The 12,411-nt window shown below is 43.7% G+C and overlaps 2 protein-coding genes across 2 annotated transcripts in view; one reads left to right on the top strand and one right to left on the bottom strand.

Annotated features, from left to right (window-relative positions):
* Positions 1–3,287, top strand: part of PGM5 (phosphoglucomutase 5) — a 178,060-nt gene extending 174,773 nt beyond the window's left edge. The window contains exon 11 of the mRNA XM_019730342.3: positions 1,758–3,287. Within this exon, the coding sequence (XP_019585901.1) occupies positions 1,758–1,847 (90 nt within the window). The 3' untranslated portion in view covers positions 1,848–3,287. The remainder of the gene's footprint in view (positions 1–1,757) is intronic.
* A 4,574-nt stretch (positions 3,288–7,861) lies between these two features.
* Positions 7,862–11,665, bottom strand: TMEM252 (transmembrane protein 252). The gene is made up of 2 exons (XM_019730357.3): positions 11,319–11,665; positions 7,862–8,299 (listed from the first exon to the last, which is right to left on the bottom strand). Exons 1-2 carry the CDS (start codon positions 11,594–11,596, stop codon positions 8,011–8,013), a joined length of 567 nt encoding a protein of 188 aa, XP_019585916.3. The 5' UTR covers positions 11,597–11,665; the 3' UTR covers positions 7,862–8,010.
* Positions 11,666–12,411: the final 746 nt, after the last annotated feature.

Below are 12,411 nucleotides of genomic sequence, written 5' to 3'. Positions count from 1 at the left end.
GGGTGCTTGGCTCCTAAAGAATCTAGATGCCCCTATGTGGGCATCACATAGACTATGTTGTGGGAAAATGTGCCGGTCAGAGATTTTTCTGGGCACCAGTTGGGTTATTAAAAGGAAAAGAACCACTCTGTTTCTGTATGTCAAGATTATGGACGTGGAAGCAGAGGAAAGCGCTGCTTGCTAGTATAGTTAGGAAATGGCTCTAGGTTTTCATCTCTCTCCTAGTGTCCAAGATCCTACGTGAGCTTTTCCCATCTACACAGCTTCAGAGAGTAAGATAATTTAATACATTTAGCCGTAAATGCGTTTACTGGATTTGTTGCTAGAGCAAGCTTTCCAAAGCATAGCTCTAACAGTCACCTTTCTCTCCTTGCCTAAGGAATTAAGTCCTTACGCTTCACTCTGGCGTTTAGGTCCCTCCAAACAAGGCTTGCTCAGTTTTCGTTCAGGACTGGCCTGTGTCTACGCTCCACTCAGGACACACTGGGCTGCTTGTACCCTGGGCACTTGCTTGTGCTTTTGTCTGATGAGAATGCATGTACTCCCTTCATACCCGTATGTGCTAGGAATAGGTGAGGGTTGCAAGCGACAGAATCCCCTTCTGCCCTCCAACATTACAGGTTTTACTTTCCTCAATATGATATCCTTTTTCTCCTTTTATGCTGGTATTTCCCAATCTTCTTTTCTATCAATATCGCTACATTAGTATTTGTCTCTAAGTGGACTCACTTTGTTTTCACTGAAGTCTATTTATTTCCTATAGAAAGTTTACATCAGTGCACCACATGGAATAGCACAGTATCTTTTGATAAATAAAAAAACTCACTATAAAAATGAATTTAAAAAAACCCATACAATGACATCATCTTCTACCCAGGTAAGTCTTACCTGACGCACGCTCTGTCTTGCTTAAAGTGTTAAAGATTGGCAGCACAGTTTCTCCTTGATGAAATTAGGAGGCTTGAAGAAGAATGGAAAATAGAGTGACCTTGTCACTGTTTGTAATGTCATGTCCATGTACCACCTAAAACCATCTTGAGCGCTATGTGCTCCACGCTTTGGAAAACAGTGCCTTACGCCTATGAAACAGGAAGTAGCTAAAGGGCAAGAAATGACTCTTATTCCTCATCATGTCCTTTGCTTTTCCAAGAATCTATTCCTTAGGCCTCTAAGCCACCCCACCTCCTTCTCGGGGACACTGAGTGGCCACATGAGCTGCCGTATTATTTGATGGGAAGAAATGAGCAGTTATTTCTGCAGCACTATCCAGTGGATCGGTCTGTCTGCTCTGACACCTCAAGATAGTAGATTCTTGAGGCTCACAGTCTTACGATAGAGAATGACTTTTTCCTCAAGTTCATGTGTGTGTATGGGGCTGTGTACATGTGGGGGAGGTAGGATAGCAGAGGAAGTCTCTGGTGCTTTCTGAACTTCCCCTAATTCACAAAGCTCTGTGCATGAAGTGCTCCAATGGTCTGGAAGTTGGGTTGTGCGGTTTCCTATCTTAGATCAATGCTTTGTGGGAGCTGGATAAGACTTCAAGATCATCTCCTCCCCCTGCCCCCCTCACCCTGCCCACTCCCATCTCCCGTTATGGAAGAGGAAACCAAGGTCCAGAGGACAGGTATCCTGCCCATGAAGATGCCACTGGAAGTCACAAATGGGATTCGAATCCAGATGTTTGTGCTAGAAACCCATCACAATAGCCCTCCTGTGGTTGACTCGAGTTGTTCACAGACTTTCTTCCTCCTTTCCAGGCAGTGCTGAGCCCTCTCATAGCCATTGCGCTGAAAATATCCCAGATTCATGAGAGAACCGGCCGGAGGGGCCCCACTGTCATCACCTGAAGGAAGGAAAGATCGCTCACCAGGCCTAAAAGAAAGTGCTCGGCGGGAGACACTTCACCCACGCCTTCTTGCTACCTGTTTGTGCCTCTTATGACTTTGGGGGGGGAAAACAAAAAGATAATTTGCTGGTGGGGGTGGGGGGTAGCTGGGGAAAGGAAAAAAAAACTGTTTTGTTTGGGTTTTGGTCAGTTCCTCCAAATGCAATAGGGTCTTCAGTTGTCTGTTAAAGCTGCACTATCATTTGATATGTATATTTTATCACACAAAGGAAACTTCCCTTTTGAGAAAGAATAAATAGGCTAGGAAACTGTTGTTTATGACCTGTGGGCATCATTGTTGCCAGGTGAGGGAAGGTCCCGAAATAATGGAGGAGAAACCAGTGCCAGAATTGAGCTGACCCTAAGCCATGGTTGCCCCTAGGCGGCCCTGAGAAGGCTCCTCCTCGGCATGGAGGAGAATTTAGCTTTTCATCCTAGGTCTGCTCTCCCACTAGGAAAGTTGTAGAACTCTTAATAGCCCACCTCATGCCTGCCAACCAGCTGGTGGCCTGCTTTCCCACCCTGCCATCTCCAAAGTCCCTGTGCCACCTTCTCTCACATCTTCTAAAGCTTTCTACAAATCACAATGGCACACTTTCCACAAAACACATCACAGGGTGTTTTTCTCTCTTATTTTGTAGATACTATTATTTTAGCTATGAAGCTGGCTGTATGCCTTCAGATTCAGCCACTCATTATGCAGGGGGGAAGGAGGTTCTTGGCAGGACTCTGCAAAGGAATGCTTACATTTTCCGGGCCTTCCCTTATGGCATCATCTAGGTTGTTACATGGGTTTATACTCATTCCTCCCGGGAAGACACAATATCACCATGTCTGCTATCTCTCTGACTGTCTTCCTGCTATCTTATCTCCTAATAAGGGCCTATTTTAATGCACTTGTTTGGACACAGTTCAGATCTTACTTATAATGGCTGTAAAAGGAGACAGTGAAATGCTATGAAAGTAGGAAATAAAGGGGATGCTGGAAGCAAATCTTACTAGTGGTACAGTTATGGGTCTGATGAGATGGAAGGCAGAGTGGGTGTCCTCTGCTGGAAAGCAGAGGGTCACAGCTGGCTTTCTTTGCTCAAGAAAAGGATATTGCAGCTCTAACAGCCTCCGTCAGTACTCAGCCAGGACACTAGGTGCATGGGACCTGTTTGCATATGTTTTGCTTCCTTGGGAACGGCACTCTCACTTATCGTGTCATTTGCACAGATGACGTGGTGTGCTTTGACTGTTAAGCAATGTGTTATTGCTGTAGTCAAAATTAGTACAAGCAGGGAAACATTCCCAAGAAGGTGTTTGTTTCCATTTTCTATCTATGCTTCTGTCAGAAACTTGCTAGGACATTTAGTATCCAATAAAAAAGAAATTACATATTTCAACCTGATGAAAAGAATGTGGAGTTTTGCTTATTTGTTTGTTTTGCCATTTGAGAAACTCCAGTGGTGGTCACTATTCTGTTAAGTCTTCCTTTCAGAGCACTAGCCCGGGCTGATTTTCAGTATTGTGACCTTGGGAATTCACCAATTGCTCAAAACTGCCTTTGGGAGTCAGCAGAAACTGAAACGGCATCTAGTCTTGCGTTATTTCAAAATAATAGGAGGGTCCCTTTGAGCTGAGATTCTAAAGAACTAGCTATGAAATAGATCATTCCATTATCAACAATGGAATACAGTTTGCCTATAGCGTTGATTCTCCTCATCTTTAAAGGGGAGGTCCATGGCGGCCATTCCGGTCACTTCTTGGCTCTGTGTTTGGTCAGCACGGTTTAGACGCACTCTTAGGCTTGGCTCTAGGTAAGAAAATATTACTTGTTTTTCTCTTGTTGCTAAACTTTTAATCATCTCTAACTTTCACTGTTCAAATGTAAACTAATCCTCATTTAAAAATTCTGTTTCTTTATTTCAGTACGGAGTCATGTGTCCCCGGCAGCCCAAATGTACCGATGGTGCCTCCCAAAAATGTATACACATTTTAAGAAAGGAACAAACTGTATTAAACTTGTAATACTCAATATATACCAATAACAAAAGATGAATACAAGTCATGTGTATACTTTTTTTGGCACCCCCGGTATATTATTTATTCAGCAAACACCAGTTGAACAACTCTATGCAGAGTCCTGTTTGGGTGCAGCAGGGAGATGTATAAAACATTGCTGCTCCTATGAGTTTGTAATCTGGGACGGGGCGGCTATGACAAACATACACAAAGAACCAGGTGGACACAAATGTTACAGTAGCAACCCAGCAGCATACGTACTATGGGAACATATAGACTGACTCAGGGATGGCAGATCACTAGGCACTTGAGGGATTTCCCGGAGTAGAGTTTCCTGCGACTTGTAACCATTTCTATAATTTCACCTGGGGTGAACGTAGCAAGAACAAAGAGTAGGAATGGAGAGGTAAGATGGCTGGAGAGGAGGCTTGCTTTGGGTCTATCTAGTGAGAAGTTGGCTTGGATGAGTGGGGTTGAAGCAGACACAGTGTTATAAATATCAGGCAGAGCAAATGCTTGAGCCCACTATGGAAAGAAGCAGCTGCATAGCCACCTATTTTTACAGAGCTTTCTCTCAGCTAGGTTGCCAAAGGGAAGGTCCCACGGTGGCTCTAAGAGATAGCCTCTCTCTGGAACCTGCTCAGATGCACATTGCCAGGGTGTCATTTCTACTTTACATAAAATCTGAGCTTCTCTTGCTCGGCTATACATACATATACTCTTATCCTCAGGGAGGTGAAAGACAGGAAATCACTCTTCTGTACATAATATTCTTTATGTTATTAAATATGGAGCTCTAGCCACCAGTTTGTCTTTCTGGAGAAGCCCAAGAAATTTGTGGGGAGCATGGGAGACAATCATAAAAGAGACTATGCATAGTGTGTGGCACCTGTCAGGACTATTCTCGTGATTGGCTACCAGTGAGGGGTTCACTCACCACACCATGTGCCTCTAGAACAATGACAAGCAACAGTATACATGACAGGACACAGTGGTTCCCAACCAGGGCAGTGCCGCTACCACCAGGGGGATGTTTGGAAATGTGTGTGTTTATGTGTCAGGGGGGCATTTAGTGGGAGGGTACCAAGGATGCTAAATATCCTGCCAGGTGTCAGCCAGTCCCCTAGCACAAAAAAATTGTTTTGCCTCGTCCCTAATTCTTGAGTTTATTAGCTAACCTAAAAATGGGTAGGCAGCCATTATTAAAATGAGACCATTTATCAAATCTCATTGATCCAAAGTGCAGCCTACATCCAAATAGTGTTGCATGACATTGCAGGCGGAAGGGCTTGGACATGACATGAATGCTTTCTGCACAGGAAGCCTCAGATGACCAGTCCCATGGTAGCACATTGGGCTGACAGCTGGCTGCACTGAGCCAGTATTCTCTGCAGATAATACGGGCAATGACAGGAGTAATGGTGTGGGGACTTCTCGTTGGCCAGCTGTGCGTCAGTATATGGCATGGGATTTACTTTGGCAGTAATATCCGTCAGCCATGGCAGGTGTGGGGAATTTGCAAAGCACCTGGGAGAACTGGTAGAGGACTCCAATGTACTGCTTGATCCTTTAGTGGGTCCTCTCGAAACACGTGGACACTGATATCCCAAACATCTGCATTGAGGAGATGTCCATTCCTGAGTGGACCAGGGTCTGAGAAATCGCATGCCTTGGGAAATGCTGTAACTGCCAGTAAAGCAGTCTTTGGCCCTTCAACAATTGCAAACAGCAAGAGATTATCCGAGGTGTCAGAGCTTAGCAGGATGCCTGCTCCACTCCAACCAGCTGGAGTCCTTATCAGTGGAAATGGCTCATACAGTTGACAGCCCGCTTGGTATGTGAATCAACCCAAGTTGCCATGGAACATTATAGAAAATGGTGAAGATATGCATTATAAACCCATACCTTTACTATGTTTCCATGTCTTTTAGCACCTATATTTGCCCTGCAATATAAGTGAGCTGTGGAGATACCTCACAAGAGACTATGTATTTAACTAGAATATTGAAAGATGGATAGGATTGTCAGTAAAACTACTTGTAAGTTTTTGAGTGGAGGGATTAAAAATACACACACTACATCTCAGACATGCAAAAGATGCAGCATAAACTATTCCATAACTGACTTTGTGCTGCTCATCTTCTGGGGGGTGAGGGTGAGTTCTTGAACTTGCTGTTTAGAGGGACATTATAAGATTAAAATACTGAAGAGCCATCACCTCTGAGCATTTGCCTTCCCTGTTGACATGTGAGCGTACTGTTCACATTGAGAATTGGGAACAAACAGACATTCTGTCTGGAGATTTACCTCTTGTCCACTTTATCACAGTCTGCATGCCCTCTCTACCATTCACAGAATCATGGTTCTCAATCCATCACCATTAATTTTATCCTTAATGTACAGGGGAAGAGGGGATACAATGTCTGCTTCCCCTCAGTGACTCCTCCAGGGGTGGCCAATGACTTCTTAACCACAGAACACACTTTTGTCTGAGTTGCCCAGTGGGTTTTAATTGCTGGGCCTTTCAAAGGTAGGATTTGTTTTGGGTAATACCCATGTTCTCGGTGCTTGCTTCGGAATATATATGTTTTTTTAAAGGCAATAAATGCCTATTATTCATATTTCTTTTCTAAAAGCACCTGGTTTATTTTCTACATCAATAGTTTTTGTTCAGTAATGTTGGGGTTTGCAAAAAGATTAACTCATTGGATGCTGTGTTAATTCCACATAGAGAATGAAACATTGATTTATGTTCCTCTATTGATTTTTTTTCTGATACAAAACAGTGGCCAACAAGGAAAAGTTTAAGTACAAAATTTATTGCAGTAAAGAGATTAAAACCTTTTTCTTATGTAAACCAAAATTAACATTCGTTTCAGATGACTACCAGTAGTTGGAAAAACCATCCATTACAATGCAAACTCTGGATGAAAGTCCAGTGATAGAGCTCGTTCAGGTCAGTGAATGTGCTCAGACCCCAGGGAAAATTTCAGGATAAAATCTCAATAGAGGGATAGAAAGAGATGAATCATACATTGCATTGCTAGTAAATGATCACCTTCATTGGACAACAACGAGTGACCTGTAATATCCAGTTATGCCCTTGGTGTCAAGGATTCAAATCACAGATGCCCTAATTCATGCTCCGTGTGAAGGGACCAGGATTTCCCTGTATGTGGCTTCCTGTCTACTTGTCAGGACATGCTTCATCTATGCACTCAGCAGTAACAGGGAACAGGCAGCTGCGGGGCCCCATCCCATTTTGACAACCCTCTTCCTCCTTGAAACCTCCTCATCCTTTCCCACAACTGTTCAACGGCCCTCCTGTGCCCATTCATCAAGGGCCGTCTGTTACCTTTAAGGACCATCTCTCATCATCAGTATGAAAGGAAACTATGCTAGGAGGTGAGGGCCAAGGTCCTGGGCAGAACACACCAACGGCTTATATGCAGTTTAAGAGAGAAGCTAGGCCATGAAAGGAGTCTCTGCTGCCTCTCCAAGGGCTTTAAGTATTGCAGCAACCCTGGGGCTCCACTTCTGTGAGAGCCCACTTTCTGAAGGGAGAGAGAAGTCCAAACTGCTCCCTAGGAGGAGGGAAGTAAGACAGGATTAACCTAGGACAGAAGTTGGCAGTACATATGTCCTCCCGTGCCCCTCTCTGGACCTTCCTTCACCATCCTGGAAAATAACTGTATGTCATTGGAAACATTTCTTAACTTCTCAGTCTCAGTTTATGCATCTGTAAAATGGGAATAATCATTGCACCCATCTCTGAAGGTTATCATAAGGGCTAACAAGAAAGCATAGAAAGTTCATAGCACAGAACCTGCCATATAAAAAGCATCCTGTAATTGTTAGATTTTAATCCCAGCATAAAGTCCCACTTGATAGAGGAGGAAACTGAGGCCCAGCAAGACAAAGTTTCTTAGCTCTGAAGCATCAGGTTGCATCTCTTTCCACCACCCCGCCTTTCGACTTGTCCTCTTGTGTGAAAACACATAATAAAATATAATAAAGCTGAAAAAATTTCTTAGAGACTCAAGCATTCCCCTAGGGAGCCCTTGCTCAGAGTCACTGACATGGCTTTTCCTCCCACAGTCCCTTGTCTGCGTTTATTATTAGCAGCTGTATCCCCGGAGGGCGTGACATATGCTGGAGAGCTGCCCCTGCTCCAGCACTCTCAGCTCTGTCTCTTGGCATCCTGTGATGACGCTGCTGCCACCGCCGTCTGCTACGGACTCATCGTAGGATGGTGGGGCCTCTCGGTGAGCATCTCTGTCATCCTCAAGTTCAAGGTCCATCTCTGTGTACAGAGGTGGAGGCACATCCATGGCCTCTCCCTCTGCAGGACAGGTTTGCTTTTCAGGATCACGACTCTCTTCATAAGCAGGAGGGTAAAAATATGGCCTAGGGGACAAATGCCACCAACATACATGTGTTATTTCAGTTGTCAATGCCAAAGAGGTATACGTGTGAAGTTAAACTGTTAAGAAACATTGATTTGGAAACAGATGTACTTCTTCCTGGCATCACCAGTTTTTTAAAAATGTGCAGCTCTTCCAGCAGAACTCTATCGGCCGTGGGATGTGAGCCTCTGTAGTCGTACTTTTCCCCGTGTGTTATTCTAAGCTATTCCTCTTCTCTTCCTCATTGGAACCAGGGGCTTCCAGTGTGAGATCCTTAACAGGGGGAGGGGACATGGGGGCCTTGACCGTGGGACTTCTCGGTACCCAGTTATTTAGATATCCTCGTCCCCATTCACACACATCATCTGCTCAATTGCATTCACTGTTTCAGATCCTCACAACCAACAAAAGAATGAATGAAAACCAGCTCCATGCAGGTTCCTGAACTGTAGCAGATGCTTCTCTCTTTCCTATAACTCTTGCAAGTCTCAGCAGCTAGTTTAAAAAACAAAAACAAAAAAACTTAAGTGTTCTCATTTCCCAAACTATTTCAACTGACAACTTTATGGAGATTTTAGTTGCTGCTCTTGCCATGCCATCAGGCGATGGCTAAAGGAACCATTCACGCCAGAGCTGATGTCCTCATTGGTCAACTTGCCCAGGGTTGCTAATTGCTAAATGCTTCTGGCTTCTCCATTATGAATGGGCTTGCGGGTGGCATGGAGGTGAGGAAGAGAGAGGGGAAGCTTGATTAAGTTGTGTATTTATAGAGTGAATTCTTCCAGTGCCTACAGGGAGTGTTTGTGGTGTGTAACCACAACAGAACTGGGACTGCCATTTGTAGCCACAACTCCATTCCAAATGTGAGCAGGCCCAAAGCCAAATGGCTGAAGGAACTGCCTACTGTACAGCAGACCTCTCAGCCTCCACTCAGAATAGCCAAGGCTCTGTCATGGGCTCATGTGTAAAGACATCGAAGATGGAAAGGTGAGCTGTTTCCTGGAGTGATTTGAGAGGCTCCAGGACGACTGCTGCTGGCTTCCCAAATCCCATCCACTTCTCCCAATCCCCATCCCCCAGAGCAATTCACATTCCCAGTGACCTGAAATCTACCACTGCAGACCCATTGGCTTTAATACCTCAGCCTGGGTACCCATTTTGAATGCCAGTGCTTCTGAGAAATGTTAACTTTCCATTGACGGACTTACAAGCCACTCTGAGTGGGCGAGGCATCTATTAGATGCAGCAGAAAGAGAGAGTGACCTGGGGATGTCACGATGTCCATAATTTACTTTGACACATTTCCACGCAGTGTAATGTTAGGCATGTGTTAGCAAATTTAAGCTACACCCTAATGGTAACTCATTACTCTGATCAGAAATTCACACTCTGGAGGCCATCGTCTAACATTTATACAGAAAGACAATCATCACTCTGGAAACAGTTTCTATAATCACTTCACTTATCTTAGTTTTTTTTTTTTTTTATGATCAAATCCAGAGACTTTGCTAGTAATATAATAAACATTGGAAATGGGTTTTGGTTATTACAACTAGTAGCTTATTAGCATAATAATGTCAAAAAGCAAGTCATGAGTAAAATTACGTACATTCAAGATACATGGAGTAGCTAAAATATTTTAGATGAAGAGAACAAAAGAATTTATGGAGTCTTGCCGTCTGTACCACAAGGATGATACCTGATGTTTTATCACTCAATGGTCTTGTGTTCAGGCAAGGATTCGGAGGTTTTGGGTTGTCTGATACAAACTACAAAGTTAACTGAAATTTTTTTAATGTGGTAAAATATAACAAAAACTTTACCACTTTAGCCATTTTAAGTGTACTGTTCAGTGGCATTAAGTACATTCACTGTGTTGTGCAATCATCACCACTATTTCGCTTCAGAATTTTTCCATCATCTCGAACTGATACTCTGTATCCATTAAACCATAACTCCCCATTCCCCTTCCCCCAGCCCCTGGGAACGACTGTTCTACTTTCTGTCTATAAATTTGACTACCCTAAGTACCTCATATAAGTGGAATCATATATATTTATCTTTTTGTGTCTGGGTTATTTCACTTAGCATAATGTCTTCGAGGTTCATCCATGTTGTTGCATGCATGACAATTCCCTTACGTTTTAAGGCTGACAAATATTCTATTGTATGTATAATATACATTTTTATCCACTGATGGACATAGGGGTTGCTGCTTTTTGGCTCTTTTGAAGAATGCTGCTATGCATATTGTGTACAAATATCTGTTCAAGTTCCTGCTTTCAATTCTTTTGTCTATACACTCAGAAGTGGAATTGCTGGATCAAATAGTATTTCTATGTTTAATGCTTTGAAGAACCTCCATACCAGTTTCCACAGTGGCTGCACCATTTTACACTCCCACCAAAAGTACGCAAGTGTTCCAATTTCTCCACATACTAACTAACACTTGTTGTTTCCTGTTTTTTTTGAAAATAGCCATCCTAATGGGTACGAGATGGTAAGGTTAACTGAATCTTACCTCTGGAATATTATTGCCTTGCCTCAAATTAATCTTTCATGCAAAGTATGATCAAATAACCTAAAAGGATACTAAGGTGCGACTTCACTGAGTTCACGAAGAGGCTGCAGGACTGATTTTATGCCTCCTTGCTCATTTGTTGTATAGCAGAATTTGGTCTGGGATTTGCTTTCTCAGACCACCCCCACCAGCCTCAAAGGACAGCTCCCATAATACAATGAAAGAAACTAAAATTTGGGCATCTTAAATTGACTTAGGTGGCTTTTTAATGGGGGTGGGGGAGGGTAGCGGTTGTTTCTCTGAGAGAAATTCTCTTTTCTTCATGATTTTCCCCAGAGGCAGCCACCATTTTTCCTATTTACTAACCCCAGAGTAATTCCCTGATGAAAAAGCTCCAGTTCTAGACATACAGCCCTGGGAGACATGTAAGTCGCTCATTCAGCTTTTCCAGAACTCAGCCCTATCTCGCCCTCATGTCTTTCAGCTTCTCAGCACATACCTGTCCACTGTGGCCAGGGCTGGGGTCCCACGAGCAAGGTGTTGTCTGAACACATGGCTGAACATCCCTTTGCTTTCACTGGCCTGGCGGTAGGTGGTCCAGAAAATTCCACTCAGAAGTATCACAAACCCCAGAGGCAGAAGCAAATAGGCCAGGATCAGATTCCCTCGGCAGTTGAATATGGAGCCAGAGGAAATGTAGAAGGCCCCCAGGCAGATTATCAAGAAGCCTGTCAGGAGGGCAAGGACACAGAAAACGAGACCAGTGCTGTTACGCATCCCTGCTCCGTTGGAACCCAGAGCCCTGACCCTGCCACTTCCCTGCTTCCCTTGCTCAGAGAGAATGCTCATTAGCCAGCACGTGGCTTTATACGCTCTGGGACCAACTGGCCTTTGGACAATTAAATGAAGCAGGCACTTAGAAGCTATTCATTAACCATTGAAAGTAGCTATAATATTATTGGAGGATTAGCCTGAAAACAGCGTTGTGTACTGCAGAAGGGTGTGGCTTCTTATAACTGTCTTGCTCTTCTGAACCAGACAGAGCCCTCAGCTGAGCCCAGTTACTTGAGGGAAGGTCTCTCATCCTTTGGGCACTGCCCTGTTAATCCCCACAGTGGGCAATTCCCCACCAATGCTAAAGAAATTACCATTCCTTGATGAACTGTCTTCTGTGTGGTTTGGCAGGAGAGTCCTTTCCTGATTTCTTCTTTCTTTCTCTGTACTAAAAAGACATTTCTGAAAGGCTCTTACCATGTTTGTCTTGCCTCTCTCAATTAATCTCCCTTTATTGCCCTCACACTATAATACTAAAAAATGTCCAAGAGAAAAGCCCATGAGGTGAACTCCCTGATTCCTTCTTTGTTGACAAGAAAGATGAGCAGTAGAAGGAAGGGGAATGTGAGTGCTGGAGAGAAGGATTATAATAGACAGAGCTTTGTGAATTTGGAGGTATTTCTGGAAGTGGTTATAAGAGGTAATGATCTGGTGACTTCTGTGCTGATTCTAGTTCTGTATCTTTCCCATTGTTGGAGCCCAAATGTTGAAATCCCAGGGTCGTTTCTGGTTAACACATAGGTGTTTGATAAAAATAT

This window comes from Rhinolophus sinicus, chromosome 16 (assembly GCF_057876585.1).
Source record: "Rhinolophus sinicus isolate RSI-liver-muscle chromosome 16, RSI-T2T, whole genome shotgun sequence".
NCBI lineage: Eukaryota > Metazoa > Chordata > Mammalia > Chiroptera > Rhinolophidae > Rhinolophus > Rhinolophus sinicus.
The sequence above is the reverse complement of the archived record's forward strand: the minus strand, read 5'-3'. Positions and strand labels throughout refer to the sequence as shown.

Coding starts and splice junctions, on each gene's coding strand:
- TMEM252 (XM_019730357.3), bottom strand. CDS start 11,596: ATGCGTAACAGCACTGGTCTCGTTTTCTGTGTCCTTGCCCTCCTGACA. Junction 8,300..11,318: donor GCCCTGGCCACAGTGGACAG/GTATGTGCTGAG, acceptor TTTGTCCCCTAG/GCCATATTTTTACCCTCCTG.